The 20,448-nt window shown below is 44.2% G+C and overlaps 1 protein-coding gene across 11 annotated transcripts in view; it reads left to right on the top strand.

Moving 5' to 3' along the window:
• Nucleotides 1-20,448, top strand: part of LOC110489604 (protein AF-10) — an 80,780-nt gene that overhangs the window by 53,991 nt on the left and 6,341 nt on the right. For 10 of the 11 annotated variants that reach the window (XR_005036044.1, XR_005036045.1, XM_036943729.1 and 7 more), the window contains 7 exons: nucleotides 5,866-6,014; nucleotides 11,130-11,247; nucleotides 15,287-15,368; nucleotides 17,178-17,347; nucleotides 17,461-17,610; nucleotides 17,692-17,723; nucleotides 19,771-20,048. Coding sequence is in view for 9 of the 11 variants with exons in the window: in XM_036943729.1 (XP_036799624.1) it covers nucleotides 5,866-6,014; nucleotides 11,130-11,247; nucleotides 15,287-15,368; nucleotides 17,178-17,347; nucleotides 17,461-17,610; nucleotides 17,692-17,723; nucleotides 19,771-20,048 (979 nt within the window). In the remaining 2 variants the exon portion in view is untranslated. The remainder of the gene's footprint in view (nucleotides 1-5,865; nucleotides 6,015-11,129; nucleotides 11,248-15,286; nucleotides 15,369-17,177; nucleotides 17,348-17,460; nucleotides 17,611-17,691; nucleotides 17,724-19,770; nucleotides 20,049-20,448) is intronic. The other variant, XM_036943731.1, reaches the window with a different exon arrangement.

Below are 20,448 nucleotides of genomic sequence, written 5' to 3'. Positions count from 1 at the left end.
AAGGGATATTCATGGTCAGCATTTTTTATTTTGACCCATCTACCAATAGGTGCCCTTTGTGAGGCAATGGAAAACCTCCCTTTGCGAAGCATTGGAAAACCTCCCTTTGACATTATGGGGTATTGTGTGGCCAGTGAACAAAAAAATCTAAATTTAATCAATTTTAAATTCAGGCTGTAACACAACAAAAGATGGAAAAGTCAAGGGGTGTGAATGCTTTCTGAAGGCTGTGTGTGTGTGTGTGTGTGTGTGTGTACTGTAAATATTTAGCTGGGGGTTAATGTGGGGCGGTAATGGAGATTCTTGTCGTTAATCTCATCCCTCCATCCTGTCTCCTGCCGTTCCCGCTGACAGATAGATAGTTAATCTGACAGATTGTTGTGTGTGTGTGTGTGATGGTTGGGGGCTAAATGGGGGTTATATCTTGGTTGGGTTAATGTTTGATAATACGGGGTGTGTCTGGGTGGGGGGTTAATCAGTGCTGGTTAATGTCATCGGGAGGGCAGCTTGGGTTAAAGTAGGCTTCACGTTTTACAGGCAGAGCTCCAGCCGTCTGATATGTTGGCTGCTGTTCAGTGTAGTATCTCTCCTGGTTTACCCTCTCTAAACCTACTACGTCTCTCCTGGTTTACCCTCTCTAAACCTAGTACATCTCTCCTGGTTTACCCTCTCTAAACCTAGTACATCTCTCCTGGTTTACCCTCTCTAAACCTAGTACATCTCTCCTGGTTTACCCTCTCTAAACCTAGTACATCTCTCCTGGTTTACCCTCTCTAAACCTAGTACATCTCTCCTGGTTTACCCTCTCTAAACCTAGTACATCTCTCCTGGTGAGGGTTGAGCCCCCCGCCGGCTTAGACGTGGTGGGTCCCTGGCCTGAGGAGGATGGATGGGGGGGTGATGTTGTTAAGTCCTTATTGATCACTTTTGATTGATCCCCCCCCCCCCCCCCCCCCCCACACACACACACACACACATCCCCAGCCATCCTTTCTTATGTGTTGTTGATGATTCACTAGAGGCCATAAAAGCATATTAGCTACATGTGTTCCTGTGTAGACATGAGAAATGTAGCCCCACCGTTCAGCCAGTAGTACTGGAGCCTAGCTTTGGGATGGATATGTGTAGGTGGACCAATACGTAGGGGACAGGTAGCAATATGCCAATACATTTAGTATTTTCAATGACAAGACTTATAATAATGTTATATCTGTAGAGAGTTAACTTCAGGTTGCTCGTTTCATAACCTTTTCGATGTTTAGTCCTCTATATAGGACCGGTTCCCGCTAATATGTCTGTGTACAGCGCGCTCTGTGAACGGTGCAACGTCAAACACCTTAAACTCCCTAAAAGCGGTGGTTGTCCCGATTTTCATATGCGCTATTGCAAGCACTGCTGTGTTTCATAGACACATGAAATCAGTGTTTTGCATAGGGAGCAACACGTTACATTTTCTGGCCTATCCAGACAAAGAGAGGATTTCCTGTGCCTGTGAAACTCACAAGTGCGCTTGTAATAGTGCATATGAATCGGGAGAATCTAGCGGAAGCAACAATAGTAGTCGTTTCAATTCGCTGTGATCTCAAATGGGATGTATAGCTCTAAACATTTTTTTTTTAAATCAATTAAATAAAGGCCACTTTATCTTGGTCACAGACGGACGAAATCACTTCGTGCTTAATTAAAGTTGAAGTTGTGACTAGTCCGCACACATTTGAATGGTGTCTGTCAGAAAAGTCGATGTTGTCAGTTATATGAAATGGTGCCAATATATTTTTGTCACTAAGTATGATCATACAGTATTTATTTGACACTTATATTTAGAAAGCATTTCAGTCATGTCAAGCCCTATTGCCCCACTTTTGTTGAACAGGAAAACAATTATATGCATTTTCATATTTGTGTAATATTTGTACTATGTACTTTAGCTTGTATTCTCAAAAGTGACTACATTTTATAGCAATTTTTTTTAAACCAGAAATGTGAGTTCCAGACCTTTCTAAAACTATGCAGCATTACCAGTTATTGTTTATAGCCACCTCGTGAAAAATAATTACTTTTGGGTATATCTATTTTCACAGAAATCTACATTTTGCCTTATAATTCAAATCAAATCAAATGTTAATAGTCACATACACATGGTTAGCAGATGTTATTGGTCACATACACATGGTTAGCAGATGTTATTGGTCATATTCACATGGTTAGCAGATGTTATTGGTCACATTCACATGGTTAGCAGATGTTATTGGTCACATACACATGGTTAGCAGATGTTATTGGTCACATTCACATGGTTAGCAGATGTTATTGGTCACATACACATGGTTAGCAGATGTTATTGGTCACATACACATGGTTAGCATACAGTGCCTTGCGAAAGTATTCGGCCCCCTTGAAATTGCACGCCCAATTTTTCAGTTTTTGATTTGTTAAAAAAGTTTGAAATATCCACTAAATGTCGTTCCACTTCATGATTGTGTCCCACTTGTTGTTGATTCTTCACAAAAAAATACAGTTTTATATCTTTATGTTTGAAGCCTGAAATGTGGCAAAAGGTCGCAAAGTTCAAGGGGGCCGAATACTTTCGCAAGGCACTGTATGTTATTGGTCACATACACATGGTTAGCAGATGTTATTGGTCACATTCACATGGTTAACATATGTTATTGGTCACATACACATGGTTAGCAGATGTTATTGGTCACATTCACATGGTTAGCAGATGTTATTGGTCACATTCACATGGTTAGCAGATGTTATTGGTCACATACACATGGTTAGCAGATGTTATTGGTCACATACACATGGTTAGCAGATGTTATTGGTCACATTCACATGGTTAGCAGATGTTATTGGTCATATACACATGGTTAGCAGATGTTATTGGTCACATTCACATGGTTAGCAGATGTTATTGGTCACATTCACATGGTTAGCAGATGTTATTGGTCACATTCACATGGTTAGCAGATGTTATTGGTCACATTCACATGGTTAGCAGATGTTATTGGTCACATTCACATGGTTAGCAGATGTTATTGGTCACATTCACATGGTTAGCAGATGTTATTGGTCACATTCACATGGTTAGCAGATGTTATTGGTCACATACACATGGTTAGCAGATGTTATTGGTCACATACACATGGTTAGCAGATGTTATTGGTCACATTCACATGGTTAACATATGTTATTGGTCACATACACATGGTTAGCAGATGTTATTGGTCACATACAAAGTTTAGCAGATGTTATTGGTCACATTCACATGGTTAGCAGATGTTATTGGTCACATACACATGGTTAGCAGATGTTATTGGTCACATACACATGGTTAGCAGATGTTATTGGTCACATTCACATGGTTAGCAGATGTTATTGGTCACATACACATGGTTTGCAGATGTTATTGGTCACATACACATGGTTAGCAGATGTTATTGGTCACATACACATGGTTAGCAGATGTTATTGGTCACATTCACATGGTTAGCAGATGTTATTGGTCACATACACATGGTTAGCAGATGTTATTGGTCACATTCACATGGTTACCAGATGTTATTGGTCACATACACATGGTTAGCAGATGTTATTGGTCACATTCACATGGTTAACATATGTTTTTGGTCACATACACATGGTTAGCAGATGTTATTGGTCACATTCACATGGTTAGCAGATGTTATTGGTCACATTCACATGGTTAGCAGATGTTATTGGTCACATACACATGGTTAGCAGATGTTATTGGTCACATACACATGGTTAGCAGATGTTAATGGTCACATACACATGGTTAGCAGATGTTATTGGTCACATACACATGGTTAGCAGATGTTAATGCGAGTGTAGCAAAATGCTTGTGCTTCTAGTTCCCTACAGTGCAGTAATATCTAACAAGTGATCCAACAATTCCCCAACAACTACTTAATACCCACACATTCAAGGTAGCATCAAATAATGTAGCTTAATGTAGTCAGTTGTCTTATTTTAACATTAATGTCTGGTAAAGAATTCTGTTATTGAATGGTTTTAGACCATCATCTGAAATGACCTTATCGGTATATAAATAGTGGATTGTCTTCAACAATCTTGTAAGTTAGGAGCTGTGTTGTATTGTGTAGATGATGGTATGATTTGAGGAGTAGTCTAGGAGTTTATGCAGTATGTGATCCCCACCCCCCCTCTCAGGCACAAAGCACTCTTGTTCCTCTTGTGAATGTGTGCTGCCAACAGCCATTCAGCCTTTTGTGGGGTGATGGGGGCCTCTCTCTCTCTCTCTTCTTCTCCCCACAACCACCACCACCATCCCAGGGGTCACTAAGGGGCAGGGGCAGAGTTTATCCCGTGTGTGTGTGTGTGTGTGTGTGTGTGTGTGTGTGTGTGTGTGTAAAATCAATGAAATAGCAGCAACAACAACAACAAACAGAGAAATAGAAGGACATGTGATGGAGTCACATGAATATGTATGGGGCCTCTCCAGTCTTCAACCCTGTATGAAAAGCTGTGTGTTGTGATGGAAGAATGTGTGAGTCATCAGATTTCTTCCTGTTATTCTGGGTCAGCTGCAGGACTGACATACTGCGTGTGTGTTTAATATGTATGTGTGTTTGTGTGTGTTTAATATCTGTGTGTGTGTTTAATATCTGTGTGTGTGTTTAATACCTGGGTGTGTGTGTTTAATACCTGTGTGTGTGTGTGTTTAATACCTGTGTGTGTGTGTGTTTAATACCTGTGTGTGTGTGTGTTTAATACCTGTGTGTGTGTGTTTAATACCTGTGTGTGTGTGTGTTTAATACCTGTGTGTGTGTGTTTAATACCTGTGTGTGTGTGTGTTTAATACTTGTGTGTGTGTGTGTGTGTTTAATACCTGTGTGTGTGTGTGTGTGTGTTTAATACCTGGGTGTGTGTGTTTAATACCTGTGTGTGTGTGTGTGTGTGTTTAATACCTGTGTGTGTGTGTGTGTTTAATACCTGTGTGTGTGTGTTTAATACCTGTGTGTGTGTGTGTGTTTAATACCTGTGTGTGTGTGTTTAATACCTGTGTGTGTGTGTATGTGTGTGTGTGTGTGTGTGTGTATGTTTAATACCTGTGTGTGTGTGTGTGTTTAATACCTGTGTGTGTGTTTAATACCTGTGTGTGTGTGTGTGTGTGTGTGTTTAATACCTGTGTGTGTGTGTGTGTGTGTTTAATACCTGTGTGTGTGTGTGTGTGTTTAATACCTGTGTGTGTGTGTGTTTAATACTTGTGTGTGTGTGTGTGTTTAATACCTGTGTGTGTGTGTGTGTGTTTAATACCTGGGTGTGTGTGTTTAATACCTGTGTGTGTGTGTGTTTAATACCTGTGTGTGTGTGTTTAATACCTGGGTGTGTGTGTTTAATACCTGGGTGTGTGTGTTTAATACCTGGGTGTGTGTGTTTAATACCTGGGTGTGTCTGTTTAATACCTGGGTGTGTGTGTTTAATACCTGGGTGTGTCTGTTTAATACCTGGGTGTGTGTGTTTAATACCTGTGTGTGTGTGTGTGTGTGTGTGTGTGTGTTTAATACCTGTGTGTATGTGTGTTTAATATGTGTTTGTTTGTTTGTCTTTAGTGTGTGTGTGTCTTTAATATCTGGGTGTGTGTGTTTAATGTGTGTGTGTGTGTTTAATACCTAGGTGTGTGTGTAATATTTTTGGGTGTGTTTAATATGTGTATACATGCTGAATGCTTGTTATTGCTCTGATTTGATCAAGCCCACTCATTCATGGCATCAATCACTACTTTTCTGCAGACTTATAAACACCACACAATGAGAACTTTACTTCCATGGTTATGAAAAATGATCATAGTGATGATGATGATGTCTCTCTTTGTAGGTGCATTCTCCAGTGGTGACGTGTCATCGGGGGCGGGACCTGTTGCTATGGGTGGCGCTAACTCTGAGTTGCAGCAGCCGACACCCTCACTAGCCCCTCCCACTCCCCTCACTGCCACAGCCCCCTTGACCAGCACAGCCTCCTCCCATGTGAGCAGACACACACACATAAACACGCGCACACACACACACACACCACCACACGCACACACACATACACACCACCGCACACCACACACACACACACATACATACATACACACATACATACAGTGGGGCAAAAACGTATTTAATCAGCCACCAATTGTGCAAGTTCTCCCACTTAAAAAGATGAGAGAGGCCTGTAATTTTCATCATAGGTACACTTAAACTATGACAGACAAAATGAGAGAAAAAAATCCAGAAAATCACATTGTAGGATTTTTTTATGAATTTATTTGCAAATTATGGTGGAAAATAAGTATTTGGTCAATAACAAAAGTTTCTCAATACTTTGTTATATACCCTTTGTTGGCAATGACAGAGGTCAAACGTTTTCTGTAAGTCTTCACAAGGTTTTCACACACTGTTGCTGGTATTTTGGCCCATTCCTCCATGCAGATCTCCTCTAGAGCAGTGATGTTTTGGGGCTGTTGCTGGGCAACACGGACTTTCAACTCCTTCCAAAGATTTTCTATGGGGTTGAGATCTGGAGACTGACTAGGCCACTCCAGGACCTTGAAATGCTTCTTACGAAGCCACTCCTTCATTGCCCGGGTGGTGTGTTTGGGATCATTGTCATGCTGAAAGACCCAGCCACGTTTCATCTTCAATGCCCTTGCTGATGGAAGGAGGTTTTCACTCAAATTCTCACGATACATGGCCCCATTCATTCTTTCCTTTACACGGATCAGTCGTCCTGGTCCCTTTGCAGAAAAACAGCCCCAAAGCATGATGTTTCCACCCCCATGCTTCACAGTAGGTATGGTGTTCTTTGGATGCAACTCAGCATTCTTTGTCCTCCAAACACGACGAGTTGAGTTTTTACCAAAAAGTTATATTTTGGTTTCATCTGACCATATGACATTCTCCCAATCTTCTTCTGGATCATCCAAATGCTCTCTAGAAAACTTCAGACGGGCCTGGACATGTACTGGCTTAAGCAGGGGGACACGTCTGGCACTGCATGAATTGAGTCCCTGGCGGCGTAGTGTGTTACTGATGGTAGGCTTTGTTACTTTGGTCCCAGTTCTCTGCAGGTCATTCACTAGGTCCCCCCGTGTGGTTCTGGGATTTTTGCTCACCGTTCTTGTGATCATTTTGACCCCACTGGGTGAGATCTTGCGTGGAGCCCTAGATTGAGGGAGATTATTGCACAATTGGTGGCTGACTAAATACTTTTTTGCCCCACTGTACATACATACATACATACACAGGCATGCACACGCACGCACGCACACACACACACACACACACACACACATACACACCACCATACACACCACCAGACACCACACACATACACACCACCAGACACCACACATACACACCACCAGACACCACACACATACACACCACCACACACACACACACCACACACACATACACACCACACACACATACACACCACCGCACACCACACACGAACACCACACAAACATACACACCACCAGACACCACACATACACACCACCAGACACCACACACATACACACCACCACACACACACACACACCACACACACATACACACCACCGCACACCACACACGAACACCACACACACATACACACCACCAGACACCACACACATACACACCACACACACACAGACTAGACCTGTACTGAGCAGTCAGATCAATGTTAATGTCAGAGACATACAAGTTAAATAAAGTTCTGGAAAGCATGAGAGACAGGTTTCATATCTAACATCCTGACCACCCCCTCATATCTAACATCCTGACCACCCCCCCATCTCTGACCCCTGACCTCCTAGCTGGTCCTCTTTCCAAATGAGCAGGGGCTCTTTTTCTCTCTCTCTCTGCCCAGTTGCCCCCCCCCCCCCCCCCCCCCCATCTCTCTCATTTCAATTCAAAGGGCTTTATTGGCCTGGGAAACATATGTTTACATTGCCAAAGCAAATGAAATGGATAAGAAACAAAAGTGAAATAAACAAAACAAAATCACAGTTAACCTTACACTCCAACAGAATAAATACATTTCAAATGTATATTATACAGTGTTGTAACGATGTGCAAATAGTTAAAGTACAAAAGGGAAAATAAATCAACATGAATCTGGGTTGTATTTACAATGGTGTTTGTTCTTCACTGGTTGACCTTTTCTTGTGGCAACAGGTCACAAAATCGTGCTGCTGTGATGGCATACTGTGGTATTTCACCCAGTAGATATGGGAGATTATAAAAATTGGGTTTATTTTAAAATTCTTTGTTGATCTGTGTAATCTGAGGGAAATATGTCTCTCTAATATGGTCATACATTTGGCAGGAGGTTAGGAAGTGCAGCTCAGTTTCCACCTCATTTTGTGGGCAGTGAGCACATAGCCTGTCTTCTCTTGAGAGCCAGGTCTGCCTTACGGCAGCCTTTCTCAATAGCAAGGCTATGCTCACTGAGTCTGTACATAGTCAAAGCTTTCCTTAATTTTGGGTCAGTCACAGTGGTCAGGTATTCTGTCATTGTGTACTTTCTGTTTAGGGACAAATAGCATTCTAGTTTGCTCAGTTTTTTTGTTAATTATTTCCAATGAGTCAAGTAATTCTCTTTTTGTTTTCTCATGATTTGGTTGGGTCTAATTGTGTTGCTGTCCTGGGGCTCTGTGGGGTCTGTTTGTGTTTGTGAACAGAGCCCCAGCACCAGCATGCTTAGGGGACTCTTCTCCAGGTTCATCTCTCTGTAGGTGATGGCTTTGTTATGGAATGTTTGGGAATCGCTTCTTTTTAGGTGGTTGTAGAATTTAACGTCTCTTTTCTGGATTTTGATAATTAGCGGGTATCGGCCTAATTCTGCTCTGCATGCATTATTTGGTGTTTTACTTTGTACACTGAGGATATTTTTGCAGAAATCTGCATGCAGAGTCTCAATTTGGTGTTTGTCCCATTTCATGAATTCTTGGTTGGTGAGCGTACCCCAGACCTCACAACCATAAAAGGCAATGGGTTCTATAACTGATTCAAGTACACTGCTCAAAAAAATAAAGGGAACACTTAAACAACACAATGTAACTCCAAGTCAATCACACTTCTGTGAAATCAAACTGTCCACTTAGGAAGCAACACTGATTGACAATACATTTCACATGCTGTTGTGCAAATGGAATAGACAACAGGGGGAAATTAGCAAGACACCCCCAATAAAGGAGTGGTTCTGCAGATGGTGACCACAGACCACCTCTCAGTTCCTATGCTTCCTGGCTGATGTTTTGGTCACTTTTGAATGCTGGCGGTGCTTTCACTCTAGTGGTAGCATGAGACGGAGTCTACAACCCACACAAGTGGCTCAGGTAGTGCAGCTCATCCAGGATGGAGCATCAATGCGAGCTCTGGCAAGAAGGTTTGCTGTGTCTGTCAGCGCAGTGTCCAGAGCATGGAGGCGCTACCAGGAGACAGGCCAGTACATCAGGAGACGTGGAGGAGGCCGTAGGAGGGCAACAACCCAGCAGCAGGACCACTACCTCCGCCTTTGTGCAAGGAGGGGCACTGCCAGAGCCCTGCAAAATGACCTCCAGCAGGCCACAAATGTGCATGTGTCTGCTCAAACGGTCAGAAACAGACTCCATGAGGGTGGTATGAGGGCCCGACGTCCACAGGTGGGGGTTGTGCTTACAGCCCAACACCGTGCAGGACGTTTGGCATTTGCCAGAGAACACCAAGATTGGCAAATTCGCCACTGGCGCCCTGTGCTCTTCACAGATGAAAGCAGGTTCACACTGAGCACATGTGACAGACATGACAGAGTCTGGAGACGCCGTGGAGAACGTTCTGCTGCCTGCAACATCCTCCAGCATGACCGGTTTGGAGGTGGGTCAGTCATGGTGTGGGGTGGCATTTCTTTGGGGGGCCGCACAGCCCTCCATGTGCTCGCCAGAGATAGCCTGACTGCCATTAGGTGAGATGAGATCCTCAGACCCCTTGTGAGACCATATGCTGGTGCAGTTGGCCCTGGGTTCCTCCTAATTCAAGACAATGCTAGACCTCATGTGGCTGGAGTGTGTCAGCAGTTCCTGCAAGAGGAAGGCATTGATGCTATGGACTGGCCCGCCCATTCCCCAGACCTGAATCCAATTGAGCACATCTGGGACATCATGTCTCGCTCCATCCACCAACGCCACGTTGCACCACAGACTGTCCAGGAGTTGGCGGATGCTTTAGTCCAGGTCTGGGAGGAGATCCCTCAGGAGACCATCCGCCACCTCATCAGGAGCATGCCCAGGCGTTGTAGGGAGGTCATACAGGCACGTGGAGGCCACACACACTACTGAGCCTCATTTTGACTTGTTTTAAGGACATTACATCAAAGTTGGATCAGCCTGTGGTGTGGTTTTCCACTTTAATTTTGAGTGTGACTCCAAGTCCAGACCTCCATTGGTTGATAAATTTGATTTCCATTGATCATTTTTGTGTGATTTTGTTGTCAGCACATTCAAATATGTAAAGAAAAAAGTATTTAATAAGAATATTTCATTCATTCAGATCTAGGATGTGTTATTTTTGTGTTCCCTTAATTTTTTTGAGCAGTGTATTTTTTCCAGATCCTACATTGAAGGCCGTTCTTGCCTTGTTTCTCAGATTGTTCACAGCTTTGTGGAAGTTACCTGTTGCGCTAATGTTTAGACAGAGGTATGTATAGTTTGTGTGCTTTAGGGCAACGGTGCCTAGATGGAATTTGTATTTGTGGTCCTGGCTACTAGACCTTTTTTGGAACACCATTATTTTTGTCTTACTGAGATTTACTGTCAGGGCCCAGGACTGACAGAATCTGTGCAGAAGATCTAGGTGCTGCTTTAGGCCCTCTCTGCTTTCCCCTGATCTGACAGGCACTATGGAGGAGTAAAAGGGATCCAATTCTACCAGTCACCCTTCTGGTCCCAACACACACATTCTCCCCTCTCATACATAGCGGAGAGGAGGCCCAGGGTAGCAGGACATCATGTCTATTTACTACCTGTGGAGGACAGAAAGCTGCTCCATGCACAGTGTGTCTGTCTCCCCAAGTCACCAACTGCATCCAGTCATCCCCATGTATTGTAACTGAGTGTCTCTCTCCTGTAGGTGAGTGGGTTACCAGGTCTAGTGTTCAACATGGCTCCCTCCCACATGTTTGGAAACCGACTCAACCCCAACTCTGCCATGGCTGCTCTCATCGCACAGTCTGAGGCTTCCCCCACAGGTTGGCACTAACGTGTGTGTGTGTGTGTGTGTGATCATGGATAAGTCACGGTCTACAGAGAGTCCAGAGGTCACCACACCCACTGACTGACTCCTCCCACTGACACACTGCTTAGGTTACGGCACGCACGCATACACACACACACACACACACACACCACACACAGCAGTGCCGGGTTATAGAGAAGGATTGACTGTGTGGGATGTGATGACTGGTCTACTTGTGGAGGTAGGTGGACATAGGAGGAGTAGGGCTGGGTGATATGGGCAAAATATCCTATCACAATATTTTTCACATTTTTGACAGTATTTTAGGTTTTTGAATATTAAATGCTGTACATATGCTTTCTGAGTATCTCATGACCCTATGGTGGCAACACATAAATTATAAGTGATTCCAAACAAACAAAATGATTTTCAGCATTTTCATCAATATCTGTATTTTCTGCACTTTTGTCATTATTTCCACGCTGACAGGCAGCATGATATGGGCAAAAATATAGGCTTAGTTAATTGGTGAACTGTTGAAATCATGGAAATATAATGATTATTTGAATTCTATACTTGAAATATAGTGAGCTGAACCTTGAATACATTGTTGTTTGACATGAAAACAAATGAATAAGCCAGTGAGTAATTATTGACTGGGTAGGAACCAAAGTGTTGGTCAGTGTTTCCAGGTTACCCTAATTTAGATGTTACATTACATGTTTTCTTACTTCATGTAGCTAGCTAGCTGGCCAACATATTAATGCTTTGCTTATTCCTCTCTATACCGTTGCACAAGCATGCTTATCAAAGCCTACACCAGCACTGGTAGCAGGCAGTATTAGCTAACTAGCTACGTTTGCTGTGACTCTTAGCTGGCCAGCTAGCTAGCTAGCTAAATGTACTCACTAGTGATTAGCATTAGCAGCTAACACAAATTATTTTAGCAACATCTTGCTCAGAAAAGACAAACTTTTAGTTTGCAGACAGTAAGATACAGACCTGGGCCCTGACAGTAAATCTCAGGAAGACAAAAATAAGGGTGTTCCAAAAAAGGTCCAGTCGCCAGCACCACAAATATAAATTCCATCTAGACACCGTTGCCCTACAGCACACAAACTATACATACCTTGGCCTAAACATCAGCACCACATGTAACTTCAACAAAGCTGTGAACAATATTGAGAGACAAGGCAAGAAGGGCTTTCAACGCCATCAAAAGGAACATAAAATTAGAAATACCAATTAGGATCTGGCTAAAAATACTTGAATCAGTTATAGAACCCATTGCCCTTTATGGTTGTGAGGTCTGGGGTACGCTCACCAACCAAGAATTCACGAAATGGGACAAACACCTAATTGAGTCTCTGCATACAGAATTCTGCAAAAAATATCCTCCGTGTACAACGTAAAATACCAAATAATGCATGCAGAGCAGAATTAGGCCAATAACCGCTAATTATCCAAATCCAGAAAAAAGCCGTTAAATTCTACAACCACCTAAAAGGAAGTGATTCCCAAACCCTCCATAACAAAGCCATCACCTACAGAGAGATGAACCTGGAGAAGAGTCCCCTAAGCAAGCTGGTCCTGGGGCTCTGTTCACAAACACAAACAGAGCCCCAGGACAGCAACACAATTAGACCTTTCCAAATCATGAGAAAACCGAAAGATAATTACTTGACACATTGGAAATAATTAACAAAAAAACAGAGCAAACTAGAATGCTATTTGTCCCTAAACAGAGAGTACACAGTGACAGAATACCTGACTAACACTTTTCAGCCCGGATTTGAACCCAATCTAACGTCTCTGGAGAGACCTGAAAATAGCTGTGCTGCGACGCTCTCCATCCAACCTGACAGAGCTTGAGAGGATCTGCAGAGAAGAATGGGAGAAACTCCCCAAATAGAATTGTGCCAAGCTTGTAGCGTCATACCCAAAAAGTCACGAGGCTGTAATCACTGCAACAAAGTACTGAGTAAAGGGTGTGAATACTTATGTAAATGTAGTATTTCTGTTATTTATTTGTAATACATTTTTGCTTTGACATTATGGGGTATTGTATGTAGATGATGATAAAATAAAATCCATTGTAGAATCATCCTGCAACGTAACATAATGTGGAGCAAGTCAAGGGGTTTGAATACTTTCAGAATGCACTGTACACACACTAATAGTGTATAGAACGCTTCTAGAATGCACTGTACACACACTAATAGTGTATAGAACGCTTCTAGAATGCACTGTACACACACTAATAGTATATAGAACGCTTCTAGAATGCACTGTACACACACTAATAGTGTATAGAATGCTTCTAGAATGCACTGTACACACACTAATAGTGTATAGAACGCTTCTAGAATGCACTGTACACACACTAATAGTGTATAGAACGCTTCTAGAATGCACTGTACACACACTAATAGTGTATAGAACGCTTCTAGAATGCACTGTACACACACTAATAGTGTATAGAACGCTTCTAGAATGCACTGTACACACACTAATAGTATATAGAACGCTTCTAGAATGCACTGTACACACACTAATAGTATATAGAATGCTTCTAGAATGCACTGTACACACACTAATAGTGTATAGAACGCTTCTAGAATGCACTGTACACACACTAATAGTATATAGAACGCTTCTAGAATGCACTGTACACACACTAATAGTATATAGAACGCTTCTAGAAAGCACTGTACACACACTAATAGTATATAGAACGCTTCTAGAATGCACTGTACACACACTAATAGTATATAGAACGCTTCTAGAATGCACTGTACACACACTAATAGTGTATAGAACGCTTCTAGAATGCACTGTACACACACTAATAGTATATAGAACGCTTCTAGAAAGCACTGTACACACACTAATAGTGTATAGAACGCTTCTAGAAAGCAGCATGTCAGCAACATTGTTCCAGCCATCTGACCATGCTGTGTGAACAGCAACCAAGTGCTCGTGACTCTGTGGTCGAGCAACTGCTCTCTCCTTGAGTGACAGGGGGCAGGGCTTGGTGTGGTTAGAGAGAGAGGGGTAGAGAGAGAGAGGTGACTCAAGTAGAAAACGGAATAGCCTATAAGAACTGACATACACCGGAGTAGCATATCACATTTAACAAGGCAAAGATTGAAATACTGTTACAAAAGGTGAAGAACAAACTGAAAGTGGACTGTGCATCAATACTGGTGTATAATAAATACGGTACACCACCCAGCCCTAAGGGGGAGGAGTGGGAGAAAGGGGTGAGTCAAGTGTTTCCTGGTGTTTCAGTATCGCCTGCAGCCATTGGTCCTCCCTGACCTATAGGGGTTAACTATAATGTGACTGGGTTGTGTGTGTGGGGGTGTTTTTGCTTTTGAATGACAGGCAGGAAAGGTGAAGAAGAGAGTCAAAAGGGGGTCAAATAGGAGTTGAGATTGACTGTCGGAAGTGGAGACCAGCGCATGTCAAGTCCCGTATACTATTGTGCTGTGTTAGCCTGTGCGCTGTTTTAGCCTGTGCGCTGTGTTAGCCTGTGCGCTGTGTTAGCCTGTGCGCTGTGTTAGCCTGTGTGCGCTGTGTTAGCCTGTGCGCGCTGTGTTAGCCTGTGCGCGCTGTGTTAGCCTGTGCGCGCTGTGTTAGCCTGTGCGCGCTGTGTTAGCCTGTGCGCGCTGTGTTAGCCTGTGCGTGCTGTGTTAGCCTGTGCGCGCTGTGTTAGCCTGTGCGCGCTGTGTTAGCCTGTGCGCTGTGTTAGCCTGTGCGCGCTGTGTTAGCCTGTGCGCGCTGTGTTAGCCTGTGCGCGCTGTGTTAGCCTGTGCGCGCTGTGTTAGCCTGTGCGCGCTGTGTTAGCCTGTGCGCGCTGTGTTAGCCTGTGCGCTGTGTTAGCCTGTGCGCTGTGTTAGCCTGTGCGCTGTGTTAGCCTGTGCGCTGTGTTAGCGTGTGCGCTGTGTTAGCGTGTGAGATTCATTACTCTTTGCAAGGAAAATGAACGTCTGGCCTGGGAGGGAGGGAGATACTATCACAGTTGTAAGTGTTTTATTTACTGTGTGTAGATCAGGATGTTGGAGATGGAAACAGTGTTGGAGCTCAGGGCTTCCCCAGACGAGCCTCTCCCAAGACCACCCTCTCTCCACAGTGAGTACACACACATTCCCCCTATTCCCGGTGAACCCATATTTACATTCCACACAAAATACCCTCCACCCATCCCTCTTTCTCTCTCTCTCTCTCTCTCTCTCTCTCTCTCTCTCTCTCTCTACCCCCCCTCTCTCTCTCTACCCCCCTCTCTCTCTACCCCCCTCTCTCTCTCTCTACCCAGCCCTCCCTCTCTCTACCCATCCCCTCCTCTCTCTCCACCCATCCCCTCCTCTCTCTCCACCCCCCCTTTCTTTCTCTCCATCCATCCTCCCCCTCTCTCTCTACCCATCCTCCCCCTCTCTCTACCATCCCCCTCTCCTGTCTTCCCCTCGGCTGGTCCCTCGTGTGGGGGGGGGGGGGGGTCTTTCTCCCTCCCTCCCACAAACACACACACGCTGGTCTCCCCCCTCCTTTCTTCTGTCCCTCCCTCCTGCAGGCTTTTCTGGTCTCTTCTGTGAGTGTGTGATGGTGGGAAACGTCCTTCAGCTCTGCGCTTGCTTTTATTTTTTTTACAAAGATAGTTTGCCTTTTCTCAGTTTTTCTGCCAACAAGCGCGTGTGGGGATGTCTGGGAAAGGGATGTGTGTGTGTGGAGGAATGGGTGTGTGACACTGCAGCTTTTACACTTTGTGGGATGGATAGTTGAACTCGACAAGGTTGGTTGCTTACTACTTTAAATATTTATGGGTATTTTTTTACTGTATAAATAGCAAATAGATGTAGTACTGTGTATAACTGAATAATGGAGGGTATTTTAAGAAGTTAAAGGTTTCCTTCAGTATGCTCCAAACATTTACTAGCTGAATTTTTCCAATAAGAATGCTCTTTTTGTGCGTGCGTGTGCGTGTGTGTGCGTGTGCGTGTGTGTGCGTGTGTGCGTGTGTGTGCGTGCATGTGTGTGTGCGTGCATGTGTGTGTGCGTGTGTGTGCATGTGTGTGTGCGGGTGTGTGTGCGGGTGTGTGTGCGTGTGTGTGCGTGCGTGTGTGTGTGCGTACGCGTGTGTGTGTGTGCGCGTGTGTGTGTGTGTGTGTGTGTGTGTGTGCGTGTGTGTGTGTGTGTGTGTGCGTGCGTGCGTGTGTGTGCGTGCGTGTGCGTGTGTGTGTGCGCACTAGGAAGTGAGATGGAATGGTAAAAATGCTCTCCCTCCCTCAGTTGCTTATTCCTGAACAGTGAAGTTCTCTCCTAGCTCTCTTTTTCCTCCCTCTTTCTCTCTCACACATCAGAGTGTGTCTAAACTCACACAGAGTGATTTACTGCACCAGGGGTACTACACACACACTCTTTCTCTCCCATACACACACACACACCACTCTGCTCATTCTCTCTGTTTCTCTCTCTCTCTTTGTGTTTCTCTCTCTGTGTTTCTCTCTCTGTTTCTCTTTCTCTCTCTGGTGTTTCTCTGTCTCGAAGATATTTAGCTGGCAAACATTAGAAGTGAATTTCAAGTCTAACTTGATCACTGCTCTAGACGCTGCTCAACAGTGAATCGTCAGGTCATGAAACTTCAGTTTGCGCTTTGTAAACAAGTATACCATGTGACTGGCTAAATTACATTTTTGTGAATACTAAAATATATACTTCTGACTGTTTTGAAAATCCTACCTTTCAATACCACGATATACTGTACGGTATACCGCCCAAGCACACCCTGTAACAACACGTTGATTTGGTTTGACATTCTTCATGTTTGTTTCGTGTTATGTGTTTAATCTCCTTTACTCTTCACCTCTCTCTCTCCCCCAAACCCTCCTCTCTCTCCCCCAAACCCTCCTCTCTCTTCCCCAAACCCTCCCTCTCATCCTCCAGTTCTCCTCTAGCTGGGCTACAGATCCGGTATGACCCAGGGTCAGCGTCAGGGTTAGGGGGGTTAGGTTCAGGTCAGGGAGGCGGGGGGGACACCTCTATAGAACAGCTGCTGGAGAGACAGTGGAGTGATGGACAACAGCTCCTACTGCAGCAGGGAGCACAGGGAGATGGTGAGCACACACACCTACATGACTTCATCAGATCTAATCTACTCACCTATATTTTATTGTTTGGATAATTCAATTGTATTAGTTTAATATGGTCTCCTCTCTGTGTGTGGTAGTGTTGGGGTTGTTGAAGTCCCTCCACCAGCTGCAGCAGGAGAACAGGCGTCTAGAAGACCAGATTAAAACTCTGACCATGAAGAAAGAACGACTGCAGCTCCTGTCAGCTCAGCTGTCTGTGCCTTTCACCCCTTCTGCTGCTGCCCAAGGTACACACACACCGCCTAACCTCACCCTGACATACACACTTTCACTCTCATTGTCTGACTGTGTGATGTTGTGTGTTTCAGATGTGAAGGGTGACTCATCTCTACCTGCTCAGGTAAGGCAGCACCATTACCCAGCTAGATGCTGTCGTTACACACGGGTTATGCTGTCATTACACACTGGTTATGCTGTCGTTACACACGGGTTATGCTGTCATTACACACTGGTTATGCTGTCGTTACACACGGGTTATGCTGTCATTGCACACTGGTTATGCTGTCATTACACACTGGTTATGCTGTCGTTACACACGGGTTATGCTGTCATTACACACTGGTTATGCTGTCATTACACACTGGTTATGCTGTCATTACACACTGGTTATGCTGTCATTACACACTGGTTATGCTGTCATTACACACTGGTTATGCTGTCTTTACACACTAGTTATGCTGTCATTACACACTGGTTATGCTGTCGTTACACACTGGTTATGCTGTCGTTACACACTGGTCATGCTGTCGTTACACTGGTTATGCTGTCGTTACACTGGTTATGCTGTCGTTACACACTGGTTATGCTGTCGTTACACTGGTTATGCTGTCGTTACACACTGGTTATGCTGTCGTTACACACTAGTTATGCTGTCGTTACACACTGGTTATGCTGTCGTTACACTGGTTATGCTGTCGTTACACACTGGTTATGCTGTCGTTACACTGGTTATGCTGTCGTTACACACTAGTTATGCTGTCGTTATACACTAGTTATGCTGTTATGCTGTCATTGCACACTGGTTATGCTGTTATGCTGTCATTACACACTAGTTATGCTGTCATTGCACACTGGTTATGCTGTCATTGCACACTGGTTATGCTGTTATGCTGTCATTACACACTAGTTATGCTGTCATTGCACACTAGTTATGCTGTCATTACACACTGGTTATGCTGTCATTACACACTAGTTATGCTGTCATTACACACTAGTTATGCTGTCATTACACACTAGTTATGCTGTCGTTATACACTAGTTATGCTGTCATTACACACTGGTTATGCTGTCATTGCACACTGGTTATGCTGTCATTGCACACTAGTTATGCTGTCATTACACACTAGCTATGCTGTCATTACACACTAGTTATGCTGTCATTACACACTAGTTATGCTGTCATTACACACTGGTTATGCTGTCATTGCACACTGGTTATGCTGTCATTGCACACTGGTTATGCTGTCATTGCACACTAGTTATGCTGTCATTGCACACTAGTTATGCTGTCATTACACACTAATTATGCTGTTATGCTGTCATTACACACTAGTTATGCTGTCATTACACACAAGTTATGCTGTCATTATACACTAGTTATGCTGTCGTTATACACTAGTTATGCTGTCATTACACACTGGTTATGCTGTCATTGCACACTGGTTATGCTGTCATTGCACACTAGTTATGCTGTCATAACACACTAGTTATGCTGTCGTTACACACTAGTTATGCTGTCGTTACACACTAGTTATGCTGTCGTTATACACTGGTTATGCTGTCATTACACACTAATTATGCTGTTATGCTGTCATTGCACACTGGTTATGCTGTCATTGCACACTGGTTATGCTGTTATGCTGTCATTGCACACTGGTTATGCTGTCATTGCACACTGGTTATGCTGTTATGCTGTCATTGCACACTGGTTATGCTGTCATTGCACACTGGTTATGCTGTCATTACACACTGGTTATGCTGTCGTTACACACTGGTTATGCTGTCATTACACACTAGTTATGCTGTCATTACACACTAATTATGCTGTCATTGCACACTAATTATGCTGTCATTACACACTAGTTATGCTGTCATTACACACTAGTTATGCTGTCATTACACACTAATTATGCTGTCATTACACACTGGTTATGCTGTTATGCTGTCATTACACACTAGTTATGCTGTCATTACACACTAATTATGCTGTCATTACACACTAGTTATGCTGTCATTACACACTAGTTATGCTGTCATTACACACTAATTATGCTGTCATTACACACTGGTTATGCTGTTATGCTGTCATTGCACACTGGTTATGCTGTCATTGCACACTGGTTATGCTGATATTGGTAAACAAAGCTCTTTCTCTGTCTCTCTCGCAGGATAGCGTGTCGTGTGGCCGCAGTAGTGGTGGCTCTACCTCTTCTCTCTCCACCCCCCCCTCCATCTCCCACAGCCCCCCCCAGCCGCCTCAGCTCAATGGGGTTGCCATGGGAACAATGCTGCTGGGAGGGGGAGCTGGGCTAGGGATGGGGGGGATAGTGGGGGTTCTGAACAGAGTCATACAGACCACTTCCAGCCCTCACACATACAGCTACACACATACCTCCTCACCGGGCCCCAGCACCGCTCTGCCCATCTCCAGCTCCATCAACACCAGGTATGTACACTACATCTGCCTGTCTGTCTGGCTGGCTGCATGGATACCTGGTAGTCTGGCTACATGGTTGTCTGTCTGGCTACCTGGATGTCTGTCTTGCTGCCTGTCTGGCTACATACTAGTCTGGCTGCTTGGCTACCTGGTAGTCTGTCTGGCTGGCTGCATGGCTACCTGGTCATCTGTCTGGCTGGCTGCATGGCTACCTGGTAGTCTGGCTGCATGGCTACCTGGTAGTCTGGCTGGCTGGCTGCATGGATACCTGGTAGTCTGGCTGGCTGGCTGCATGGCTACCTGGTAGTCTGGCTGCATGGCTACCTGGTAGTCTGGCTGCATGGCTACCTGGTAGTCTGGCTGCATGGCTACCTGGTAGTCTGGCTGCATGGCTACCTGGTAGTCTGGC

The sequence above is a fragment of the Oncorhynchus mykiss genome, chromosome 15, assembly GCF_013265735.2.
Source record: "Oncorhynchus mykiss isolate Arlee chromosome 15, USDA_OmykA_1.1, whole genome shotgun sequence".
Taxonomy (NCBI): domain Eukaryota; kingdom Metazoa; phylum Chordata; class Actinopteri; order Salmoniformes; family Salmonidae; genus Oncorhynchus; species Oncorhynchus mykiss.
The sequence above is the reverse complement of the archived record's forward strand: the minus strand, read 5'-3'. Positions and strand labels throughout refer to the sequence as shown.